The sequence below is a fragment of the Saccopteryx bilineata genome, chromosome X (assembly GCF_036850765.1).
Source record: "Saccopteryx bilineata isolate mSacBil1 chromosome X, mSacBil1_pri_phased_curated, whole genome shotgun sequence".
Classification (NCBI taxonomy): domain Eukaryota; kingdom Metazoa; phylum Chordata; class Mammalia; order Chiroptera; family Emballonuridae; genus Saccopteryx; species Saccopteryx bilineata.
In genome coordinates, this window is record NC_089502.1 from 61,405,721 (window position 1) to 61,431,617 (window position 25,897).

At 47.1% G+C, this 25,897-nt stretch overlaps 2 protein-coding genes and 1 long non-coding RNA gene across 6 annotated transcripts in view; 1 reads left to right on the top strand and 2 right to left on the bottom strand.

The window, feature by feature from the left end:
- Window positions 1-1,197: 1,197 nt before the first annotated feature.
- SLC25A53 (solute carrier family 25 member 53) lies at window positions 1,198-10,293 on the bottom strand. The gene is made up of 2 exons (XM_066249824.1): window positions 10,163-10,293; window positions 1,198-3,697 (listed from the first exon to the last, which is right to left on the bottom strand). The coding sequence occupies exon 2, from the start codon at window positions 3,664-3,666 to the stop codon at window positions 2,746-2,748; it is 921 nt and encodes a 306-aa protein (XP_066105921.1). The 5' UTR covers window positions 3,667-3,697; window positions 10,163-10,293; the 3' UTR covers window positions 1,198-2,745.
- Window positions 10,294-10,349: 56 nt separating this feature from the next.
- Window positions 10,350-13,936, top strand: ZCCHC18 (zinc finger CCHC-type containing 18). Of its 4 annotated transcripts, none has more exons than XM_066249821.1 (4): window positions 10,350-10,597; window positions 11,001-11,104; window positions 11,277-11,414; window positions 12,066-13,936. In XM_066249821.1, exon 4 carries the CDS (start codon window positions 12,195-12,197, stop codon window positions 13,392-13,394), a length of 1,200 nt encoding a protein of 399 aa, XP_066105918.1. In that variant the 5' UTR covers window positions 10,350-10,597; window positions 11,001-11,104; window positions 11,277-11,414; window positions 12,066-12,194; the 3' UTR covers window positions 13,395-13,936. The 4 variants fall into 4 exon arrangements, with proteins under 4 accessions (XP_066105918.1, XP_066105920.1, XP_066105916.1 ...); XM_066249823.1 differs by having other exon boundaries at window positions 11,053-11,131; XM_066249819.1 differs by having other exon boundaries at window positions 11,053-11,104.
- Window positions 13,937-17,346: 3,410 nt separating this feature from the next.
- The window catches only part of LOC136317186 (uncharacterized), a 45,435-nt gene continuing 36,884 nt past the window's right edge, over window positions 17,347-25,897 (bottom strand). The window contains exons 6-8 of the long non-coding RNA XR_010727846.1: window positions 25,038-25,116; window positions 24,375-24,480; window positions 17,347-21,291 (exon numbers count right to left, since the gene is read on the bottom strand). This is a non-coding gene — a long non-coding RNA (uncharacterized lncRNA). The remainder of the gene's footprint in view (window positions 21,292-24,374; window positions 24,481-25,037; window positions 25,117-25,897) is intronic.

Here is a 25,897-nt window from a genome sequence, read left to right on the forward strand (position 1 = left end):
ACCACCTATGTAGCTTTACATGACAAGAGGTTTCATTTTCTAATATTCTATAATAACTACCATTGTTATAGAGAAATAACTTGAATCTACAAACATTGAATCTGGAGATACTGTAATTTCAACTCTTGGATAGTTCAGGAAAAACATTGTGTGTTTGTATGTGTGTGTGTGTGTAGGTAGAGAATGGATTCTCAAATAATAAAGCAACTATTAATATTAACAATAGCTAAATTTGGGTAAATGGTTTATGAGTGTTCTTTATACTTTAGTTATGCTGACAAATTTTCTATAAGTTTGAAATTACTTCTAAATAAGTTAAAATGAAGAAAGGGGTGTATATTAGCAGTGATTTAAGTAGAAATTGACAGTATACTAGGAAATAAATGTATCTCTTGCATTAAAATGTGGGCAAATACAGTAGTTTATCCTCTTTTCAGCTTAAAAACCAAAGTCATAGCTAAGTTATGAGTTTTTTTGGTAAATATTTAATATTATACTTCTGAGATAGTCTTGAAATATAACCAGCTGCTGTTCCATTTCCATTCCCTTGTGCAGACTGTGTTCCGCCCTTGAATACACAAGCAGAGTTCTACCCCACCCCATCTAAGTCTTCATGGAATCAGGTGGCGAACTCACCTGAAGAAATTCTGAGGTGATTTTTTAAAAAGATTTTATTGATTAATTTCAAAGAGGGGGAGGTTAGAGAAAAAGAAAGAGAAAGAGGGAGAGGAGTGGGAGTCATCAACTCATAGTAATTGCTTCTCATATGGGCCTTGACTGAGCAAGCTCAGGGTTCTGAACCAGCGACCTCAGCATTCCAGGACGACACTTTATCCATTGTGCCACCACAGGTCAGGCACCTGCAGCTATTCTGTTGACCTTGCTGGAAAATGCTCTCTGATCTCATATCATCTATAGTGGTGTCTTTAATTTCTGTGGTATTTTGTGAGGAATTCTCACTACACTCAGGTCATTATGAACAACAAATTCTGTTCGATAAGGATGTGCCAGTGGAGGTCATGATCATATCATAAGGAAAAACTGCAACATATGTCACCTTGGAAATCCCCAAAATTTTAGTTGAAACAAATGGGACAGTTAAGCATTATTTCTGTTGGTGAAATTTCAGTTCCTATAGTATCGCTAATAGCAAATATGTCATCAATAACACAAACTGGTCAACTGTTCCAGTTGAAAGTCATTTTATTACAATTATTATCAGCAGCAGCATCATTATCATTAGCACAAAACTAAATTCACTAATAAAAGAAAATAAAATCACACTCCAAAGGCATGTGTCTTGCTGATGGTGAGTCAATAACATTATCTTCATGTACAAGAGACAGCACCCTGAGGATAAAAACCATATATATCATCACAGCTTAATAATCAATCAACTCGGTAATTCAGCCAACATCATCGAGCACCTAGGCACAATAGGAGATTTAAAAATGTGTACAAGAATCCCTGCTTTCAAGGTGTTTCACAGTCTAGTAGGAGGTATTAAAGAACACCAAGAAGACAGGGCCACAGGAGATCAGTGAAGTAATGGAATCAGCGCCATAAATGATATGAAGTGTTATCGCAAAAAAAACTACCATGACATTCAATTGTGGGAAATCAGGAAAGGCTCCATGGAAAAGGTGGCATCTAAGCTGGGCTTTGAAATTCTGGAAGGATTTTGGCAGACTGGCATGTGGTGAAGGGGCATGGCCATGGTAAAGTTTGTAGCATTCTTGGGGAGAAAACAATAGTTTAATTTGCCTGATATATGAAGTCTATGTAAGTGGGAGTGTTGTGATAAAATGCTGAAAGTTATGAATACCATATTTTGAATGCCTCTGAACTACAGGCTAAGATTTCTGATCTTTAATTTTTATCACAGTAACTATATTTATCTATAGCAATAAAATATACAATGATCTGTGAACAGATATGGTCATTTCACTTCCAGATTCCTTAGGGAAACTAAAGTGGTTTCCAGGCAACGTCATTGTCTTGCTATCAAAACTGTCCCAGCAAATAACTCCAACCAATCTATAGTAATTTTTTCTATTTTACATGCAACTGAATATTTTCCCTCAAAGTCTATTATTTCCATCCATCCAGGGACCACAATTCTCTTCACTCTCACCAGAGCTCTCCAGTTCTTGTGGCACCTGATCAGTTGAAGCAAGTCTGACTTAGTATTCCATCTATGGCTGCCACCCTGAAGCTAGGACCCACAGCTGTGAGAAGTGAGAGTAGTGTAGTAAGCACAGTGAACAATGTCATGAAAATGTAGCTATCTGAGAAGTTTAATGCAATCCTCACCCCAGGAGTCAAGGTTGTTCTTTGCAATTGGAGTTCTTGGTCCTCCACTCAATTTGGTCCAAAGGACAACTGGAGGAGTCCCAAAACTCACAGTGGCTACTTAAAGTTCTTTTAATGTTCCCTCTTCTTGTCAAAGAATTCCTTAAAGGAATGACATTTCATCTGGGTTGCAAGTTATTTAAAGGCTTCCTGGGTCTAAGGTTGTTGAATCTGTTGATAGACAGGACTGACTTTCTCTCTCTGACCAAGGAAGCCTGCTGGGTTTTGTCTGTGCCCAACAGGCTGGTAGTTGGGAACTTATCTTGTGCACTGAAAGTTCAAAGATACAAAGAATGACTGTATTAGGTAACCAAGCCAAGAAGTAAGCTATTGAGACCAACCCAAGAAGGCTTAGAATAACAACATTGCCATGGCCATCCTTCCTGCACCTAGTCAGTCTTCTAGTTCTTTCCTGGAATGATACCTCCTCTGAAGAAAGTCATGGATAGCAGTAGTGAGTCCCCATGTCACACTGGACCTTAGTATGACGAGGGACCCTCCACGGTAGATCAAGAATACCTTTCGGCCACGAGTGGCCCACATGTCTTGGACAGAGGCCCACAGGCTGGGCATGCTCTGCCAGCCAATATGGGACTGCATATTGGCAACTAGCACAATCAGAGGATAGAGAACTAAGCAGGTGATTGTTCCATTGACACTGCCAGACACCAAGGCAGGAACCCAGTGGGGCAGGCCTTGCTTTGCCAAGCCATCCTGAATGGGGTCCTTGAAGGAGAAATACAGAGCACTCCCCAGGCTGTTCCTGAGAAGGACAGGACAGAACCCACGATAGTAGCCCATCGACAGTCGCCCCCAAAGCCCATAAGAGTTGAATTCCTTGAGAATGCTGAAGGTACTAGGGAAGCGAGCTTGCTTGCGACCATCCTGGAGCACATTCTGCACCCTTTCAAAGGGACTGAGTGCTACAGCCTCCACCACACCAGACATGAGCCCTGCAGCCCAGCGGTGTCCCAGGGAGTGTGTCCCATCGTGGGAGAGAGAGCACAGCAGGCTATCATAAGTCCCAAACAGTAGAGTCCCTTGCAATGTCTTGGAGAGAAGAGGTGGGTATATTCCCCGGTAGAAGTATTGGGGGCCTTCATGCCAAAGCTGTCGCAGAGCCTCCGACACCGCCATAGCATGGATCTGTTGCCGGAATACAACCTTATAGATAGGAAAGGTCAGAAAAGTAGACATAAAATTGGAAATAGCCCCAAGGGCGTAGGCCTGGGAGTGCCAGTTTTTCTTTCCAGGAGTCTCTGCTCTCGTCCAGTGCTGAAGCTCCTTCCCGGGAGACTGGTTCTGTTCCCCCATGCTGGAGACAACTGGGTGCAGTTGGAAGAAACTGGCGAGAGTGGGGGGGGGGAGAGGTTAGGCTGGCCATTAAATCTGTTGGTGACCATTTTCACTGCTTAGTTAGAAAGAGAGCCCGAAGAAACTCAGCTTTAATGAAACAAACCGCTCTTTGGGCTAGTTTCCGTGAAATAAGCACACTCTTAAGAAGGAATTCAAACAAAGGTAGTTAGTTTTTCTGGACAGTTACCTCTACAGTGTTTTGCTGACACATCTAATATTCTAATATTCAAAGAAGGTTTAAGATTGAAGAAAATAAACTGGAGGCGGGCTCCAAAACCTATTGCATTCAGCTTTCAACACATGAAAATTCGCACTTCAGAAACTGCTAGAATATTAAGTTGCTATTCTCTTTCTGAACAGTGACACTATCTTGTCAAGGCAGAAAGGCACTCAAAATTTGCAGTTCAATACTTTTTTTAAAAAAATTGGTAGAAATTTAGGGAGTGGGGAGTCTTCCTCTACTCTTTTTCTGTAGATTCTTGCCGATATTATACCTGTTTCTTTTTTTCTTTTTTTTTTTTTTTCATTTTTCCAAAGCTGGAAACAGGGAGGCAGTCAGACAGACTCCCGCATGCGCCCGACCGGGATCCACCCGGCATGCCCACCAGGGGGCGATGTTCTGCCCCTCTGGGGCATCGCTCTGCTGCATCCAGAGCCACTCTAGCGCCTGAGGCAGAGGCCACAGAGCCATCCCCAGCGCCTGGGCCATCCTTGCTCCAATGGAGCCTCGGCTGCGGCTGCGGAAGGGGAAGAGAGAGACAGAGAGGAAGGAGAGGGGGAGGGGTGGAGAAGCAGATGGGCGCTTCTCCTGTGTGCCCTGGCCGGGAGTCGAACCCGGGACTCCTGCACGCCAGGCCGACGCTCTACCACTGAGCCAACCGGCCAGGGCCATATACCTGTTTCAGTGCAACGTCCCAACCTCTCTCCAGAATGAGTAACAGAAACAGGAGCTGTTCCTAGAAATTCAGTGCTAAAAGAATCCACACCTGGCAAATTCTAAGCCTAACCCTGTAGACCTGTAGATAAATGACAGAGCAGGGGCTCTCAACCTTGATGCTTTTGATATTTGGGGCATATAATTATTTGTTCTAATGCCTGTCCTGTACATCATAGGGCATTTAGCAATACTCCGGCCTCTACTTGCTGGATCCCAGTAGGGACCTATCCAGCTATGATACTCAAAAATATCTCCAGATATTGCCATATGTCTGGGAGAGAAAGGAGACAAAATTGCCCCTGGTTCAGACCATTATACTAAAGGGAAGAAGTGCCCAAGAAGAAATTAATGCTCAGTGTAGCTGTGAGAACTTTAGAGAATTTGTCAGGAAGGAAATAGGTGCTCCGCTAAACTGAGGACAGGGTGTGCTGCAGCGGGAGATGGTCTGTGGGGGAGAGGAAGCATGGATGGATGAGCAGAGAGAAGATGAGGGGGAGGGGGCAGACAGCCAGGCTAGGTCTCAAACCCAGATTGACTGGAAGTCTGCTAGGAACTGCAGACCCACAGGTTTCACACAGAACCCTGGGCTGTGTGGTCTTGAGAGGGGAGAAAGGGGGTGGGGCTCTACTTATGCCAGCAGTTGATGGCCCTGCTGAAGAGACACAGAGGGGTCCCCCAAGCTGAGGCCCACAGGGAGGGGGAAAAGCCAGGCACTGCAAGAAGCCCACTGCAGCCTCCCCTGGGCTGCTGCACCCAGAACCTGCCTTGAAGGCCTCCTCCTTCCAGAATCACCCCATCAGCCCCTCCCTGGTTTCCTGTTCTTGCTCATCCATGATCCTAAAATCTCCTCTTACAGTGCACCCCCCACCAAGTCACACTCTCTCTTGGTGGAGCGTGGAGGCTCCGCCTCCCCACTGGCTGTGCTATTCACCCCTCCCCCACACATTCCATGCTTGCTTGAAGCCTCACCTGCTCACCCTCAGGACCAGAAGGAGACTGGGAAGGCTCCTCTACCTGGGACCCTTCAGCTGAGAACTGGCCAGGAGCAAAGGCCAGGAGGCCCACTCCTTGCACCCCTCTGGGTCACGTCCGGGGCTCTGAAAGCCACCACCATGCTCCAGAGCCAAAAGGGACCCCTCCCCCACCTCCACCTCCAGGCAGGAAGTAGGTCCACTTAGGCTCCTAAAGCCACCGAGCCCCCCTGCATTCCTCAGCAGTCCTCCCTCCAGGGACTTCTTTCCCAACTTTTACCTGCACCTAATTAAAGATGGGTGGGGGGAAAATGTCTGTCTCCTCTTCTATCTCAGAGTGCGATAGTGTTTCACTTCCTCCCCACATTTTCCTGAGTAACCTATAAACATATATTGACTATCTGCATAAGATAGGCTAACTTAGCAGAAAGAAAACTGGGCTAAGATTTGGCAGACCAGTATTCTAAGTGCCAGTTCTGTTATCAACTTCTTATATGACCTTTAGAAATTCATTTACGCCTTGGAGTCTCCTCCAGTTGAGTTATAAAATGAGCAAACAGGCTGAACCCGCTCTCTGGGCATACTCATACTATGCCTGTCAGGGGGCTGACATGGGGGAATTTGGGGAAATATTTGATAGAGGAATTAACTGTATTTTTCATCTCTGATTTTTTCTGCCACTTTTGTCAATCATTTTCAGAGATTAAATAAGGTGAATAATTAATTTAGTACTACTTAAAATATCTAATTCATTATTTTATAAACCTATTTTTTTTCTATTTAATAGGGTAGGAGAGAGTCCACCTTTATCGGTTATGATGCTAGTCTTTGATGGCAGACAGACCTGACACTGAATTCTGCCTCCACACTTACTTAGTTGTGTGACCTTTCAAGACAGTCCACTCAGTCTTGGCTTCTTCAGCTACAAAATAGGGTCAACAGCTCTCCTTTAAAATGTTGTTACAAGGATTAATAAAATAAAATGAGATACAGTGTTTGAGCATCCATGGCATGTTGGCCTCAATTAAAAAAAAATGTTTCCTGACTTCACATCTGTCTCTACAGAGCAAATGCTCCTGCAGGACACTCTCAGGCAGGCAGAAACAGAAACATGGTATGGTGGAACCAGTCCCATGGTATGGTGGGTCCAGTCCCATGGTATGGTGGGACCAGTCCCATGGTATGGTGGAACCAGTCCCATGGTATGGTGGAATCAGTCCCATGTTCATTGGGAAGCTGGAAAGACCTTTTATCTGTGAATGTCAAGGTGTTACCAAACAATCCCAAACAGCATAGCCCCTTAAGATGAGTTCCAAGGTCAAGACCATAGGATGGGCCTGAAGTTTGACTTGAGATGTTATCTCCTGTACCCTCTGATGTGCCTCCTGCATTTACAGCCTAGTAGAGTGAACCCAGGGGATTCCAGACACCCCTGACCATACTAGTCTAAATGGACAGCCTGTGTGACCATCCCAGGATCCAGCCCTACATTTGTCCATTTATTCAGGGCATACCTGATCCATTCTTTTGGTCAGCTCACAAGCATGTATTTATCATCTATTAAATCACTGTGGGTGCACCATGGAGATGGAAGTGAGCAGGACTTGGTGCCTACCCTCCAGGGCTTGGGAATCTAGGGGTAAGGGGAGACAGATCAACAATGAGGTAATAACCTATACTACTGAAAGGCAAATAAAGTGTGTAATCATGGTCAGAGCAGAAAGACAAGAGCAATGTATTCTACCTGGGACAGGGAGCAGTCCAAATTTTTCTCCAAGGAGGAACATCTGACTTGATCCTTAACCAGTGAGCAGACACTCATTAGGTGAAGGAGTGAAGGCAGGCATTCTAGGCTGCGTAAGAGGCTTAAAGGCTCAGTGGCCTAAAAGCATGAGTGGTGCATGGTGCTGGACACAGGCGGTGGGAAGGAAATAGAACTGTGGCTGACAGAGAGGAGCCGATTTAGAATATTTGTTTTCCCCACTGCAGTGTATTGTGGCATACAGACATGGACTCTGTAGTCCTTATAGCTCTTGGTTTGAATTTTGCAGTGTCACTTCCTAGCTTTATAACTTCCCTGAAACTCGGTTTCTGGATCTGCAAAATGGGATAGCAATGCCTGTCTTAATAGGGTTGCTGAGAAGCTTAAATGAGATAACAGATGGAAAGTTCCTGGCACAGAGGAGGCAGGCAGCCAAGGGCAACAATTATTGTTTCAACTGAAAGCTTTATCTCCCTAACCTTGGGGCTTTTAAGGTTCCTTTGTGGAAACTGGCAAATGTGGTTTCACTAGAGCCATGAATTGGAACACACTCCCAAAAGAGGTCAGAGATAAGGGATGCTCTGTACCCAAATGTAGCCAGATTAGCATATCCTCCTCTCAGCCTGGCACAAAGAGACCCCCCACTTTGTTCTAATGGTTCAATCCAAGCAGCTTTACACAATCTATTTCTTTTCACTATTTTTTTTGGTTAGATCTCTAAGATCTATTCTTTGCCTTATTTGATCCACCATCACCAGGTCCAAGTGCAGGTCACCTAATTTGGTGAGGTAGTAAATTTAAACACAGAAGAGTCTGCTGAGACCCAGGGTCAAATGTCATGGTATTGGGGCACAGAAGCAAGAGTCTAAAGGAAACCCAAGAGCTACTGCTAGCATCGCCCTTGACTGTGTGAGGTAAACCTTTTACTTCCCACAAGAGGAAGCCCACAGACTTTGGATGGAAAGTGCTTCATCTCCAAATCTGAATTGTTTGCTTCAAGAAACTCTAGGTATTGGGATTGTAGATAAGAAGGCAGAAAGGAGCAGATAAAGTACAATGGCAGGTTGAAGATGAACTCGGCAGTCAAAGGGCATCAGATCGTTCATGTGCTTTCAGGCATCAGGAGTCAAGAACAGGACCCACAGGGTCCTCCTAGCCAAGTTGACAGAAGGGAAGTAAAGATGTGCTCTCCAACAAGCAGAAGTCATGGAAAATGGAGGTTGCCCAGCCCCTGGCTTCATGACCCATTCGGTCTGGACAGCTCTGCATGCCGTTTCCATGGAGCTGTTGCTTCTCTGGGGCCAGTGATGGCAACTCCAGCAAAGGAGAGGTCCCCTCAAGAGCTCACAGAAGGGCAACCTAGCAACCTGTCTTAAAGCCAGGAAATGAAAGAGGTCTATCAGTGGCAGGGAGCTGTGGTTGGGGGTTAGGTCAATTGTGTTTCATTTCTCACACTTCTTTCTCGAGTTCAAGTTGAAAGAGGAAGTTGTTTGTTACAAAGAAAGAGGTGCGGAGTCCAAGTCCTTTGCCAACAATTTCAAGGAAGACCCTAGGTAGGAGCCTTTGCCGCCGAGTTGCATCTCATGACAGATGCGCTCTGAACAGGTGCACGTCTGCTCACTCATCACCCTCAGCATGCTGCAGTGTTTTCATCAGTGGTTGCTTCACAAAGCTTTCTACGCTTCGGAATTAACAACACTGTTTAAAAATATAAACCACACTTCCCGCCCCACTCCTAGTAAATTCAAATCTCCCAGAGGTGGGTCTCAGGAATCTGCATTTCTCACAAGCTCTCCAAAAAAAAAAATGATTAGGAGGTAGCCAGCCTTATACCCATATGATAATAGATAGCATGGGTTCTGGCATCAGGGAGATTTGGTCCAAATTTTGGTTTTACCTGGTAATTTCATGTGTCACTTCACCTGAGTCTTATCTCCATTTGGCTCATAAGCTGTAGAAATAATGTTTTACTTTTTAAAATAAACTGGCAGCTTACTGTAGTGTAAAAATTAGAAAGAACACTGCCTCAGTTTCCCCTTTGCTACAATGGGCACTGTAAAAGTTGCTCAAGCCTTCCCTCTCCTTGCTGCCTCTTCATCTCCTCCCTGGGCACTGCCAGCACACCAAGACTGCTGTTGATATGGTCTGAGAACACCCGCGTAAAAAGGGTCCCTAGGCAGCTCAGTCGGGCAAATAATAATATTCGGAGAACTACAGAACTGGGTGCAAAATCAGGTGCTGCTACTTATTTCATGTGTAATTCCAGGCAAGATAACCTAACCTGTTTCTGTTTCCTCATCTGTGAAAAGGAGATAGTAGTAGTAGTCCTTGCTCACTAATTCTATATCATTCCAAATGGGCCGTCCTATGTCCCCTTTGGCCTTTCTCCACTAACTCTCAAGCTGAGAGTAGAAAGGGGTGTTCACAAGAGGCAGCCTTTGAAATCAGACATGTCGATTTGTACATGAGTTCTTAGCTCTTGCACTTCCTAACCGTGTTGCCTGGGCCCCTCAAATTCCCCCTCTGTTAAGTGGGCACGCTGCTACGTCCTTCCCAAAGCTGCTGAAAAGAATCAATGAATGTCCGTGCAAGCCCCTTTGCACGCAGAAAGTGCTCAGTGAGTACTTTCCCCCCCTTCCCCATATACACAAAGGTGAGGAACTCTTATTGTTCACTTGGTTCCTGTCCCACCTCCTGCTTAAGGCATCCAGGCGCAAAGCTTGGAAGAAAGCGAGGCTGAAGGGGAGTGGGAGAAGAGAGGCGAGGGGAGAGCCGCAAACTTACGAGTAAAACGCAAAGCGGCCGGGTCGCTGCGTCCGCGCCGCACTCCACACCGCGCCGGCTCCGGTGCCCGTGTGCCGCAGCCCCCGCCGGCGGCTCCCCCCTTCGGCTCGCAGTGGCCTTGGGGCCCCCCGGCTGCGCTGGGAGGCCGCCCCCGCGCCCCACTGATTGGCCGCGCCTCCCGGCTCATCACGCTCTTTTGTCTCAATGGGCAAAGGCTGGAAGAAGCGGCGGCGGCTGGGAGGGCCCAGCGGGTAGGCGGGGGCGGCAGCTGCCGCCGTGGGAACCGAGCGGCCCCCCCTCGTCTCCTGGGCGGCTGGTGCGAGCGGCGTCATCCTCCCTGGCCCCTCCCCCGGCTCAGTGCCTCGGAGATTTGCGAGCGAGCGGTACCCACCGCGGTCCTCGCAAGACCGTTCACTGCCCACCGGCCCAGGACAGGTAAGGAAAGGGCGTGCGACTGCCCGGCGCGAAGAGAGGCCCAGGGCGAAGCCCCGCAGGGCTGGGCGGCTCCGCGCCGAGGGAATCGGGAACTGGGAGGCAGGGGAGCCTCTCCCGTGGCCCCGCGGCGCTGAGGGACGGAGCCACTGGAAGCTGCCTGCTGGGTAGGATTGGCCTGGGTTGAGAGGGACGCGTTCTCGTGGGGGGGGGGACGTGCTGGTGGGAAGGGGCGAGGGGCAGGGGACAATCGCGTTCTCGTGGGGGGGGACGTGCTGGTGGGAAGGGGCGAGGGGCAGGGGACAATCGCGTTCTCGTGGGGGGGGACGTGCTGGTGGGAAGGGGCGAGGGGCAGGGGACAATCGCTTGCTCCTTTGAATCCCTTTGCATCTCATCTCTTCCTGAGGAGGAACGAGTGGGTGCGCGTAGCCAGCTCTTATTCCGTTTCTTGGTGGCAGGCCATCCAAGCCGAATGCGAACTTGAATTCTCTGTGGCTGATTGCAGAACTGGTAGGCCGACGGTTCCCTTGGAGAAATGTAATGGAGGGGTCTCTGGCTTGTATTAAGAGGACGGGAGAGGGAATTTTCTGTCTGGCTATGGCGGAGGTTGGGGGAGGGGAGAGCAGGATGAGGGAAGGAGGCTGCTTCTGACTCTTCTCTTCCCCGCTTTGCCCTCCGTGAGGATGTCGTGACAGCCCGAGGACAGGAACATTCAGCCCCCTGTGGTCAAAGGTCGACATACCCCAGAAGTGAACTTTCTTACGGAGGGCACTTGTTGCAGAGGCTGGAAGGAAAAGTGCGCACTTGATTTCGGGCTCAGGTAAGGATCTGTGGGCCCTGACGGAGTGACGCAGTAAATTAAACATCCTCCCATCGCATCGAGGTCGCGGGTTCCATCTTTGGACATGTAGGAGAAGCAATCAATCAATGAGTGCCCAACTAAATGAAACAATTAAGTGGAATAGCGAGTTGATACTTCTCCCTCTGTCTTTGTCCCTGACTCTATCTCTCTCATCAATGGAAAATTAAAAAAAAAAAAAAGGAATCTGAGAAATAAGGGGCACAATTTAATTTGAGAAGAAGCTACAGTTGAAAATTGAGACTACGGGTTTAATGGAGATCTTACTTATTACCACAGATCTGTTTGATTCAGACCATTGTACTCTATTGTGAGAGCTCAGTTCAGCTCCGCACACGATTTTACCTGGATTTTGAAGCTACAGTTTGCCCACCCTCCTCCCTCATGGAGGACTGGTAGGAGGGAATCGATTTGGCTCCGAAAAGCATCCTTGCTAGGGAGGGACACCTGCTAGCTCCAGAAGGGTGTAATTGACAGTTTGCTGTGGGGTAATTTTAGGGCAGTGGGCAAGTATGAAATGTACCGCAGGGTGTTCAGGAAGGTTGAAAAAACTAGTGAAGACTGCTTTCCTGAGATCTACCTTATTGACCTCTATCCCCCTTTTCTTTACAGTTCCTACTGAGGCACAAGGAAGGAAGAGCCCAGGAGCATTGCTTTGGGGATTCCTCCTGCATAGTAGGCTTTTTAAGAAAGCCTGAACGTCTTGTCATATATACGCACGCGATTCTTTAACATTCCATTATGGCTAGTATCATTGCACGGGTGGGTAATAGCTTGCGGCAGAACCCACTCTTCCTGCCTTGGGCCCATTCCTTTCTGAGGTCCCTGGGGAGGAGTCTTGACCCTTTTAGGGCCAGAATGGCAGAAAGACACCTGAAGTTTTTTTCCGGGATGGCAGTGCCAGTCCAGGGGGAAGAAACCTTCGAAAACTGGCTAATGCAAGTCAATGAGGTCCTGCCGGGTTGGAATATGTCTGAGGAGGAAAAGCTCAAGCACCTGATGAATACCCTTAGGGGGCCTGCACGGGAGGTCATGCGTGCGCTCCAGGAAGCCAATCCCAGGCTAAGCGTAGCAAAGTTCTTGCGGGCAATGAAATTGGTGTTTGGGAAGTTTGAAAGCAGGGACACTGTCAGACGTAGATTTTTTAACACCGGGCAATACCGAGGGGAGAAAGTGTCCCTTTATTTGATCCGTTTGGAGGTACAGCTCCAGAAAGCTATTCAGGCAAGGGTCGTACCTGAGAACGAGGAGAAACAGACACGCCTGCACCAGCTGATTTTAACAGCTACCCTAAGTGGCGACCTCCTCCACCGGCTGAAGCGTGTTCTCTGGATATGTGCAGATGATAAGGAGCACCTTCCCAATTTCATGGAGTTAATGAAGATAGTAAAGGAGGAGGAGGATTGGGATGACAATTTTATAAAACTGAAGCGACCCAAGAGATCTGAGCTAATCATGGACAGGGCAGCAAGCCCTGTGGCATTTCAGGGCCCCCAGCAAATCCTGATCAGCAGTGCTGACTGCAGTGTGATAGAGCTAGATGACATCTTCAATGACTCAGATGAGGATGTGATCCTGGTAGACCCTCCACTTCCTTCCGTGGGTACCCCTCCCCTCATAGACAGACATAGACCTCAGGATCAAGCACTGGTCATTGGTTCCCCCAACAGTTCCCAGGTTCAATCTCCTTCCACCAGTGGTAGTTCTGAGTATGGGAACGATGGTCCTGGGGCTATACCGAGAGCCAGGAAGCGAAAGTACACAATTTGTTGTTCATATTGTGGTGTGGAAGGCCATTCCAAGGAAACCTGTGACAGTGAAGGCAACAAAGCCCAAGTATTTGAGAACCTTGTCATCACCCTGCATGAGCTGATGCCTACAGAGGGGGAGGGGTCAAAAGAGATCCCTGATGAGCAAAATGACCTTTCTGAACCAGAGTAAGATGCTAGACCCAGCCATAAGGAGACCCTTAGCTGTCTTCAAATACTGGTGATGAGAAAAATGGGGGGTGCATTTCTATCTGCATGAATTAATCCACAAAGTGGTTTTCTTTTGGGGAAAAAGTGGAGGGGATTGCCTGACCTTTGTACCTGCTCCCTCCCCTCTCCTCTGTCTCCCTATGGGTCTCTGTGTTGACTTGATTCATTTTATGAAAGCATAACTTTGTTAAACCCCTCTCCTCTGTCTCCCTATGGGTCTCTGTGTTGACTTGATTCATTTTATGAAAGCATAACTTTGTTAAACCTTCAAAAATGTAGAGAAATAGACTAAAGTACAAGTTACCTGGAAATGTACTTACCTAACCATTATCAGCCCTTTTATCAATGTCCTAGATATTTCCTTATACCTATGTACCCAGATAGATACATGTATAGATAAAAGTAAACAAATATAAGTGCTGTTCTATATTGTGTATTTTTTCACTAAAAATATATATGTGGTGAACTTCTATGTCAGTGAATATATATATATATAAGCATCAAGTTTAATGTCTCTGTGTGTGATATTATTTCTAGGGATATAGAGGACAAATAGGAAAACTAAATATAAAAGCTATAATGAGGAGAGTCACAATGTGAAGTGGAATTTTGTCAACCTCATTTAGAGATGAAGATGGAAGCCAAAATAGGCTGAATATCTCCCCAAAAGCCCCTATCACAATTGATCTGTCTCCGAAGTCACAGAGTCAAGTCTGCATCCACTAGTTAATAATGTCCCAATGATTTCTCTTCTAATGTAGCTGAGAAATCAGATGGGGGGGTGGGGGTGGGGGTGGGGGCAAAAATGGCAAGTGGGTCCTTCAAGGGCTTCATTCCTGCTCACTTTAGAAAGGGCAGCTCTTCCTTGGCCAGATTCCATAGATTGCTGCTACTTCTCCTTCTGCACAACTCCTGTTGGCAACAGGACTGTCCTTTAGGCTGACACTGCTCTCTCTGCCTGCTCCCTAATTACAGAGAAAGTAGAGTCTGGTACCAGGAGTCTCAGGCCTCCCAAGCCTCACCTCAGCTGCATGCTACAGGACACTAGGAGCCCAAGGATTCCAAGCGAACATCGCCCAACCCAAGAATGGGAATAGCCATGGAAGGATGAAAAGCAATCTGAATGCCAGGATGTGTAAAAAAAATGTGAATTAGAAAGCTCACATACCCTTTTAGAACTATGGGCATCAGTAGGAGAGAGAAGGCACAGAAGGAACTTCCTGGCTTCCTGCCCCATCTCAGGGTCTCAGGTGACATGTGACCTTGCAGTTTTATCGGTTCCTATCCTTGTGAGTAGGACAAGGTTGGTGGGGGGGGGATGATTTCATTTAAGGTAGAGAGTGGAGTGAAATGAACACAGACCTGAGGGAGTTTGTCAGAAAGGAAATAGGGGCTCTGCTAAACTGAGGACAGGGTGTGCTGCAGCAGGAGATGGTCTGTGGGGGAGAGGAAGCATGGATGGATGAGCAGAGAGAAGATGAGGGGGAGGGCGCAGACAGCCAGGCTAGGTCTCAAACCCAGATTGACTGGAAGTCTGCTAGGAACTGCAGACCCACAGGTTTCACACAGAACCCTGGGCTGTGTGGTCTTGAGAGGGGAGAAAGGGGGTGGGGCTCTACTTATGCCAGCAGTTGATGGCCCTGCTGAAGAGACACAGAGGGGTCCCCCAAGCTGAGGCCCACAGGGAGGGGGAGAAGCCAGGCACTGCAAGAAGCCCTCTGCAGCCTCCCCTGGGCTGCTGCACCCAGAACCTGCCTTGAAGGCCTCCTCCTTCCAGAATCACCCATCAGCCCCTCCCTGGTTTCCTGTTCTTGCTCATCCATGATCCTAAAATCTCCTCTTACAGTGCACCCCCCACCAAGCCACACTCTCTCTTGGTGGAGTGTGGAGGCTCCGCCTCCCCACTGGCTGTGCTATTCACCCCTCCCCCACACATTCCATGCTTGCTTGAAGCCTCACCTGCTCACCCTCAGGACCAGAAGGAGACTGGGAAGGCTCCTCTACCTGGGACCCTTCAGCTGAGAACTGGCCAGGAGCAAAGGCCAGGAGGCCCACTCCTTGCACCCCTCTGGGTCACTTCCGGGGCTCTGAAAGCCACCACCATGCTCCAGAGCCAAAAGGGACCCCTCCCCCACCTCCACCCCCAGGCAGGAAGTAGGTCCACTTAGGCTCCTAAAGCCACCGAGCCCCCCTGCATTCCTCAGCAGTCCTCCCTCCAGGGACTTCGTCCCCAACTTTTACCTGCACCTAATTAAAGATGGGTGGGGGAAAAATGTCTGTCTCCTCTTCTATCTCAGAGTGCGATAGTGTTTCACTTCCTCCCCACATTGAATAATTTACTCATAAATAATCTGTGTTATCATAATTTCTTTCTGGGCCCAGGTAGAGTAAAAGGAAAAAATAAATTTTATACTTACACATCATCTCCTTTTCATTGGGAGTTGCTTGGGGGTTCAGTATAAACCAGTGCTTTGAAAACTTCTGATTCATCACCTTTTAGCCCTCCCCCATCCTCTTCTCTGTTGAGCAACCCTGAAATTGTCTACATTTTTATTTCATCATGATGCTGCAAACCAGATACTTTATTCCACTGGCTTTCCCTTTATTAAGGAAATATGTATATTCTCTATTTGGGAGACACTGGACACTTGGGCATTCAGATCAGATTAAGGGAATTGGCCAATGTAAGGCTTTTAGAGAATTTTGTGTCTGATAGCCTTCATTTATGATATGGGTTTTTTCCTTCCTCCCTTCCTTCTCATCAGTTGCTCAGAGATGAAAGAGTCTTTTTGTCAGGAAAAACTAGCCTTTTATTGACCTTTTGCATTATCTCCCTCCTTCTAGATAATTTTCCCTCTTGATTTCCTTGACACTCCTATCTCCTAGCTTCCCCTCCTGGAGCTTTTTGGTGCCTACTTCTGTCTCCTTTGCTGAATCTTCTTTCTCTTCCTTCCATAATAGGGGTAAACATTAAAATCATCACAACACAACTGGGATTTATTAAAAGCTTACTTATGTGCCAGGTGCCCTTTAATGGAATAGCTCTTTAATTCTCATTGCGATTCCATAAGATAATTGTTGCTCTTTCTAAATTACAATTAATATTCATTACTATTAGTTGCCACATATATCAGATGAGGAAACAGGCTGAAAAATTAGAAAAATACCTAGGACCAGGCATCTTGTTAAGGTGGATCCAGGGATGAGACACTGGGCTGACTTCAAAGCATCTGTTCCTTGCTTGGGTTAGCTGTCAGGTACATAGCACCCTATGATGTAGGTACTATCACTGACTACACGTGATGCGTCAGGAAACTGAGGTCTATGTACATGAAGTGAATAGCCAAACATCATAAGAACAAGTAGCTTGCATGTCACACAAGGATGGAATCCTTAAGGAACACTTGTTTGAAAGAAAAGAGGCTTTTCTACCTTTTTTTTCTTTCCCTATGGGTTGCAGCTAGCCCACCTGCTGCCTGGTAGCCACCCCCCTCAGTTGTGTTATCATATTCCATTCAAGAACTGAATTGTTTCCTGCCTTTACTTTAGGTGCAAATGGTTGTGAATTTAACATATGCAAGATGAGACAGCAGCAAAAGTCAGGGGAAAAGAGATGAACTCTCCAATTAGTGGTGCTAGGGAATTTCATTCTTTGATTGGGAAAAAGATTTCTACTTTGTCCCATGACACAAAATATGAATTCCAGGTCAATTTGGGAAATAAAGGGAGATTTTACACAAATGTTTACTAACTCTTTAACAATATATTTTGTCATTATAAAAGTAATAAAAACTAAATGTTCAAAAGTAGCACCTTTTAAAACTGCAAGAAAACAAATATTTATTAAATCTCTGGATTGGAGAAGGCTTTCTTTGATTAAGGGTGATGAAAGAAATGATAAACACCAACGTAAATCAGAATTAACTTTAGATTTTAATAAAGAATAAAAACATTTATTTGAGCAAAAAATGAGCTACAGTCCAGGAGACACACATTACAGTAGCAACCTAAATTGTGTTCCACAGAGACAAAGGGGAAGTCATCTTTTATCAAGTAAGTCCATTTTATGTAAATATGCTATCCAAATTGTGCAGTTCTGATTAAACAGGGTAGGTCTTAGTCTGTTGGTAAAAAGATGGGATCAGAGTTTCCCTTCAGTGGTTACCAGACAGCGTAAACAAGCAAGGCACACTGGAAGAATCCAAGCCAAGTATGACAGTCTGAGGTTCTTCCGAGTATACAAAGTACTTGAGGAGCCGCTGTCAGCAAATGGCCACTAGGCTCTTATTATTTATAAAATTTGGGCCCTCTTTTGACCATCAGGAGTTCATTTCAGCAGAGAAATTTCTTCTCAGGATGCACATCCAATGAATCTTTCTTCTCAGGGTCCACACCAATAACCCAAAATACAACATTAACAGAAACAAAGGACAAAAAGCAGGCTGAAAAATATTGGCAACAAATAATAAAAATAGTAATAACAGCAAACTTTTATTGTTTTTACATTTATTAAAATCTTACAAAGTGCCAGGAATATTTTAAGTGCTCTACATAGTTTAATTCCATTCCCACAATAAACCCTGAGATAGATCTTATTTCCAGGATCTAAAACATACTTATCTAAGTGGAAAAAAATAAAAATGCATAAAATATAAATATATAGTATAGTAAGTTATTATACATCAAGCCACCAGAAAGACCAAGAGATATAACATTGCCAGAACTCCTGAAATCCCTGTGGGCTCTGCCCAATCATGACCTTTCCTCTAAAGGAAAACACTGATGATAGGCATTACTTCTATTTGCTTGCCTTTCTTTAGAGCTTTACCAGTCAAATATGAATCCCCAAACACTATCATTTTGTCTTTGAACTTCATAAAAGTCCAACTACAGTGCATGTATCCTGTAACTGGCTCATTTCCCTTACAATCATATTTCCGAGGTTCAATTTTGTTGCATGTAGCATTATTTCATCATTTTCAGCATTGAGTGACAACATTCCATTCTATAAATTTACAAGAAATTATTTACCCATCTTCTGCTGATAGACATTTGGGTTTGGGAAAATTATGAAAAATGTTATTACAAACATATATATTTGATCTCCTGGTACACATATGCACACATAGGGTATGTATGTAGGAGTGTAATTGCTGGCTATTACAGAATGTGTATTTGCAACTTTACTAGATACTATCAAACTGTCTACCAGAATTGTACCAATGGCCACTTCTGCCATCAGTGTTTAAGAGTTCCCATTGATTCACATCCTCAAAAACATTTGGTATTGTCAATAAAGCTTTATAACTTTCGCTTAAGGTTTTACACATTTTATTAAATTTAATTCAAGGTACAGGTATTCCCCACTTTTTGAGAATTTATGAAACACCATTTTGCTCTTATGGAACACCTTCATTAGTACTTGTTTTTGCTAACTGAAACAAATCCCAAAATAAAAAGAAAACTTTGGGTTTGATGAAAAAATAAGAATAGTAAAAATAGAGTTCAGAATTTGTTTTGAAGCCAGCCCTTATAAAGGCAGGTGTGTACACACAGGGCAGCAATGTGAGCAACAGGAGAAGGTCACATGAGGAACCAGGTCCGGGAAATTTGGCTGGAACCACCCACATCCATGCCTGCCAAAGAAATGGCCCAGAGCCCTTTCAAAAAGAACGACCGGCTGTCAGCCAGTAAAATTTTGCCACGTCATATCAACCTGCCACCACCATACCGACACTATAAATTACCCCTGGGCATGGGAATCTGCGCGACTTCTTTGGCCTGTCTCGAGGACCAGAGAACTTCAATCGGGATGCACTCTGAATTAAGCTTTTGCTAGTCCACACTTGGTACCTAAGCCCTTCTTTCTTCCTTGGCAGAGAATAACTTACATTTGGTGGTGAAAACTAGGAGGAGCTTGAAGCCCAGTGGGGCCACTCCTTTCCCATTCCCTTCCAAGGAAGAACAGGACCTCGGACCTCCAACCCACTTCAGCACACAGTGCGGTAAGTACCCTGCCTCCAGCCTCCCCTCAGTTCTTTCTGCCAAGGCTCCCTGTCCGTAATCGTAGCAGCTGCGTCTGGGACCGTCTGGGACCTCCTATCCGTTCCGAGTGCATATGTGCCTCTGGAGACATCCTGGACACACCCACTCTACCTGACTGTCCAGTGGCCAGAGATTGAGTTGCGGGATGGCAATTCTCATCTCTGATCACTCTGATGCTGAAGGCAGCCATGGGGGCACAGGAATCTAAACCTGGCTCGAAAACACCCCTGGGATGCCTTACTTATCCAGAATTTCTTAAACATTCATCCCTCCCTAAAGAAGAAGAAATTGATCTTCTTCTCCAAAATGCCATGGCCACAATACCCACTGGATAACCAGACTGGGTGGCCTTGTGAAGGGACTTTCGATTTTAACACCCTTACTGATTAACAAAACTATTGCCAAAAAACTGGGAAATGGTTGGAAATCCCTTATATTCAGGGCTTCTGGCATTTGCACTCCCGTCCTAATCTCTGTGCTGCCTGATCCACAGCACAGGTCCTTTTGGCCAGAGAAACCTCAGCTAAACCCTCGCTCCTAATTTTTTCTCCTCCACTGACCCCCTTGAGGAACTCTCTTCCCCTCCTGTATGACCCCTCCATCCTATTGGGCTCCTCCCCTCCCTTCACCGTATCCCGTTTCTCAGTCACTTGCAAATACCAGTCCCTCTCTCTCTTCCCCTGTCAGCGCTCACACCAGATCCTGCTCTGAGCCACAAGAGGGAGACAACCTTCTCTGCCCTCTCTGCAAGGGTTAGGGTTCATGTTCCTTTTTCCCTTTCTGAGCTGTCTGCAATCGAAAAGTGCTTAGGCTCCTACTCTTCTAATCCTACTGCCTATACCAAGGAACTCTAATATCTCACTCAGGCATATGACCTCACTTGGCATGATATCTATGTTATTATGTCTTCTACCCTTACCCCTGATGAACGGGACTGGATCTGGATGGTGGCATTGGCTCATGCAGATAAGGTCCACCTCTCAAACCCTCAAATGCCAATGGGCCCAGAGGCGGTCCCTGATGCAGACCCCAACTGGAATTACCAGACAGAACAAACAGGTAGGAGATGACGAGACCAAATGATTGAATGTCTTGTAGCTGGCATGCAGAGCGCAGCATAAAAGGTAGTTAACTATGACAAATTAAGGGAAATTTCTCAATGACCTGAGGAAATTCTGGCCCTCTTCTTAAATCGCCTCACTGACACTATGGTCCTCCATACTCATTCAGACCTTACTTCCAATGCCGGGGTCACTGTATTAGCTACTCACTTTATTTCCCAATTGGCCCCGGACATTCAGAAGAAACTAAAAAAGGTGGGAAAGGGCCCCCAAACCCCTATCCGAGACCTGATGAACATGGCATTTAAAGTTTTTAATGGTGGGGAGGAAAAGGCCAAGGCTGCTCTCCAGGCCCGCATGCAGCAGAAGATAACACTCCAAACCCAGGCTCTTGTGGCAGCCCTGAGGCCGGCAGAGCAACAGGGGCAAGGCATAGGAGGTGCCTGACCCAAGTCCAGGTCACAAAGAGGAACCCCACCAGGAGCTTGCTTTAAATGTGGCAAAGAGGGTCACTGGGCTTGGCAGTGCCCCTGCCTGAGGCCACCCACAGGCAAGCAGCCTGGTCACTGGTGGAGCGATTTCCCCCTTTGGGCAACAGGCTCTTCCTTGACGTCTCCACGCAGAGGACAAGCCGCCCAAATTGGAGGCCAAGCCAGCCTGGTAGGCCCATTGCTCAAACTTCTTGGTCTCATGGACGACTGACGTGGCCCAGACTTGAAGACCCCCATCACGCTCGCCGAGCCCAGGGTAATTCTGCAGGTAGAGGGTAAGTCCATCTCATTTCTTGTGAACACGGGGGCTACCTTCTCTGTTTTGCCATCACACTCTGGACCTCTAGTTCCCTCACAGGTCTCCATTATGGGAGTGTATGGGACCCTTTTTTTTTCCCCTTCGCACGCCACCCTTGACATGTAGTTTGGACAGATTCCCCTTTTCGCATTCCTTCTTAGTTATGCCCTCATGCCCTATACCCCTCCTGGGTCAGGACATTCTACAAAGTCTCGGAGCCACTATCCAGCTGACAACATCTTCCCACTTATTTCTACCACTCCTGACTGAAGGCTCTCCCACTACCACAGATCTCCCTAATCTGATCGCACCCCCTATTCCACCAGACGTTGTCAACCCTCAAGTCTGGGACACTTCTACCCCTGTAGTAGCTACCCACCACCCACCCATTCACATCCACTTAAAGAATCCTTCCCAATTCCCATTAAGACCCCGATTCCATATTTCAGCAAGTCACCATCAGGGCCTTAAACCAATAATTACCTGCCTCTTGAACCAAGGCTTACTCATCCCCACAGACTCTCCCTGCAATACTCCCATCCTTCCTGTTCGAAAACCTTCAGGGACTTATCACCTCATACAAGACTTACACCTAATTAATGAGGCAGTAGTTCCCCTCCATCCAGTAGTCCCTAATTCCTACACATTACTGTCACACATTCCCTCAGACACCACTCGCTTCATGGTCCTAGACCTCAAGGATGCCTTCTTTACCATTCCTCTACACTCTGACTCTTACTTTCAGTTTGCGTTCACCTGGACTGACCCAGGTACTAGCACAGCCCAACAGCTTACATGGACTGTCCTACCCCAGGGGTTCAGGGACAACCCACACCTGTTTGGGCAGGCGCTAGCTCGGGATCTAGCTGCATGCGATCAGTACCCTGTTGCAACATGTAGATGACCTACTCCTCTGCAGCTCCTCCCTGTCCGCCTCAAGGAAACACACCACCACCCTTCTTAACTCCCTCGCCGTGAAGGGGTATCGTGCCTCCTCTACTAAGGCTCAACTTCACTCTCAGTCCGTAGTCTATCTGGGCATCGCCTTAACCCCCATCACCCGAGGCCTCACTCTAGATCAAACTCAGACCCTCTGCAGTCTCCACCTACCACCACTGATCAGATTCTTTCTTTCCTCGGTCTAATAGGCTTCTTTAGATACTGGATTCCCAATTTTGCTCTTAGCTAAATTCCTCTATGAGGCTGCAAAAGAGACTCCCACGGGACCTCTCACATCCCCCAATGCTGTCAAAAGGGCTTTCTCTACCCTTTGAGACACCCTCATCTCCTCTCCCCCTCTTGCTTTACCTGACCCCAGACACCCCTTCTACCTTTTCACGATGAAAAGCATGGTAATGCAATTGGAGTACTGACTTAACCTTGGGGCCTACATACCGCCCCGTGGCATACCTCTCTAAACAATTGGACACCACCATCAAAGGCTGGCAGCCCTGCCTCCGGACACTGGGCACGGCAGCAGAACTCACTAAGGAAGCTACTAAATTCACCCTTTCCCAACCCATCACTGTCTTCTCCTCCCACAGGCTCACCAACCTCTTTTCGCACAAATCTCTTTCTCTGTTAGGTCCCTCCCACCTACAAGAATTTCACCTCCTGTTCATCATAAACCCTTTAGTCACTCCTTTGCCGTCTCCCTGACTCAACCCAGCCACTCTACTGCCAGCTCCAAAGACACTTCCGGAACCCACCCACTCTTGTACAGAGCTAATAGATTTCCTCAACAGACCCCGAGATGGATGATCAGATTCTCCTTTAAAAGATCCAGATCTAATACTCTTTGTAGATGGGAGCTCTGTATAGGGACCCAATGGAAAACGATGGGCGGCCTATGTGGTGGTCACCACCCCCTCCACCCTAGAAGCCCAACAGCTTACAGAGGGCACCACCTCCCAGAAAGCAGAGCTAATTGCCCTCACGCGGGCACTCACTCTGGCCCAGGAAAAACACGTAACCATACTGACTCTAAATATGCTTTTCTTATCACCCACAGCCACTCTTCCCTCTGGAAGGAAAGGGGCTTCCTCACTACCAAGAGCTCCCCCATAATCAAAGCTACCCCCATTTCTAAACTTTTGCAGGCATTAGAGCTTCCCACTGAGGTGGCTGTGGTACATTGTAGGGGCCATCAAACCTCTCAGGACCCGGTGGCCTTAGGAAATGCTTAGGCTGATGTGACGGCTCGAGACCTCACCAAGGGGACCTCCCCCACTCCTCTCATGTTTCTCTCCACCTACTTGAAACCTTCCTACACTCCTGAGGAAGAACAGGCCCTCTTCAGGAAAGGTGGAGATGTGTGCAACCAGGGATGGATATTTCTCGGAGATAGAATTGCCTTACCAAAAGGACAGGCTGAAACTCTCCTTTCTGATATCCACTGTTCCTTACATATAGGGCCAAAAGCTCTCTATCGATTCTCGCAACCACTCTTTTTCTTCCCAGGCCTCCAGCAGACTATTGAAAAGGTACACGCAGCATGCACTATCTGTTCCAAAGCCTCTACACAGGGGGACTCCGCCCCCGCTTCCCCACTCATCAACTGAGGGGCACATGCCAGGCCAGGATTGGCAAATTGACTTCACTCATATGCCCCTCACAAAAAACTCCATTATCTCTTAACTTTTGTTGATACCTTGTCAGGGTGGACAGAAGCCTTTCCCACCTCTCAAGAGACAGCAGACACAGTTGCCTCCATTCTCATTGAAAACATCCCGCGGTTTGGAGTGCTGACTACCATCCAGACAACGGCCTGGCCTTCACTGCCCAAATAGTCCAGCAGGTCACCACCTTTCTCAACATTACGTGGAGACTCCACATACCCTATCACCCTCAATCGTCGGGGAACACGCGGACTGGACCCTTCCTCCCATAAGGGGTCCAGATGAAGCACACCCAGTGGTCACCCTCCAACCAGGAGACAGGGTTCTTCTGAGGGAGCTCCAGCCTGGCTCCCTACAGCCTAGGTGGAAGGGACCCCATATGGACCGCTGGCAGTCGGAATCACTGGGCCCCACCCGTTTCTGGCTCACCAGAAGGTTGGGCCCTGCAGATCTTCCTGTTGCTCCTGTCCCTCCCACTGGAACCTGCCGCCAGAGTGAGTTAAAGCAGGGAGCAATGCTCTTCAATGAGACTGGCCTGACAAAAGAAAACATCAATGTCCTCAACTGTCTGCAAGAGAAACTGCGCAATAATCTCTCTTCCTACAACCCGCTTAACTCCTAATGGCAGTCACCCATTCTCACCTGGGTTGCTCCTATCCTAAGTCCTCTTCTAATTATCAGCATGTTACTCATGTTTGCTCTTTTTAAAAATTCTTACTGGGCCGCATCCACAAGGTTTCTCGAGTCATGGTCAGCCAAAGGCTCCTACACGCATATATGTGACTCCCCTCAGAGCAACCACCTTCCCACCTCCCTTCCACACGATGCCCCTAACCAGCAGGAAGTAGCCATATGAATAGTGGCGCCCCATCTAACAAAAGGTTGGAATGTGAGGTCGTTTGGCAATGGGGGAAGGTCACATGATGAACCAGGTCCCAGAAATTTGGCTGGAACCACCCACATCCATGCCCACCAAAGAAACGGCCCAGAGCCCTTTGAAAAAGAATGACTGTCGCCTGACCTGTGGTGGCGCAGTGGATAAAGCGTCAACCTGGAAATGCTGAGGTCGCCGGTTCGAAACCCTGGGCTTGCCTGGTCAAGGCACATATGGGAGTTGATGCTTCCAGCTCCTCCCCCTCTGTCTCTCTCTCTCTTCCTCTCTCTCTCCTCTCTAAAATGAATAAATAAAAAAAAGGTAAGATTTAAAAAAAAGAAGAAAAAGAATGACTGTGTATCAGCCAATGAAATTTTGCCACGTCATATCAACCTGCCACCACCATACCAACGCTATAAATTACCCCTGGGCATGGGAATCTGCGTGACTTCTCTGGCCTGTCTCGCGGACTAGAGAACTTCACCCGGGATGCACTCTGAATTAAGCTTTTGCTGGTCCACACTTGGTGCCTATGCCCTTCTTTCTTCCTCCGCAGAGAATACCTTACAAGCGAGAGTGGCACCACTAAGCCACTTACAGGGAACTACACTCAGCATCTCAACTTCAACCCCTTATAACTTTGAACTGTGTCTGTGAGCATCTGTGCTTTATCTTGGTTTATTTTGTGCATCTATTAGCAAGATACATCTTAAGGTATTAGAAAAGCCTAAGAAAACATGTGAGGGTGTTATGCTTAGTGTAAAACTGGATATCATTAAGCATATTTGTTATGATTTGCTAGATTATCTTTTGTGTCTGGAAACGATGAAAAAATTTTTCCAGGCCCTGGCCGGTTGGCTCAGCGGTAGAGCGTCGGCCTGGCGTGTGGGGGACCGGGTTCGGTTCCCGGCCAGGGCACATAGGAGAAGCGCCCATTTGCTTCTCCATCCCCCCCCCCTCCTTCCTATCTGTCTCTCTCTTCCCCTACCGCAGCCAAGGCTCCATTGGAGCAAAGATGGCCTGGGCACTGGGGATGGCTCCTTGGCCTCTGCCCCAGGCACTAGAGTGGCTCTGGTCA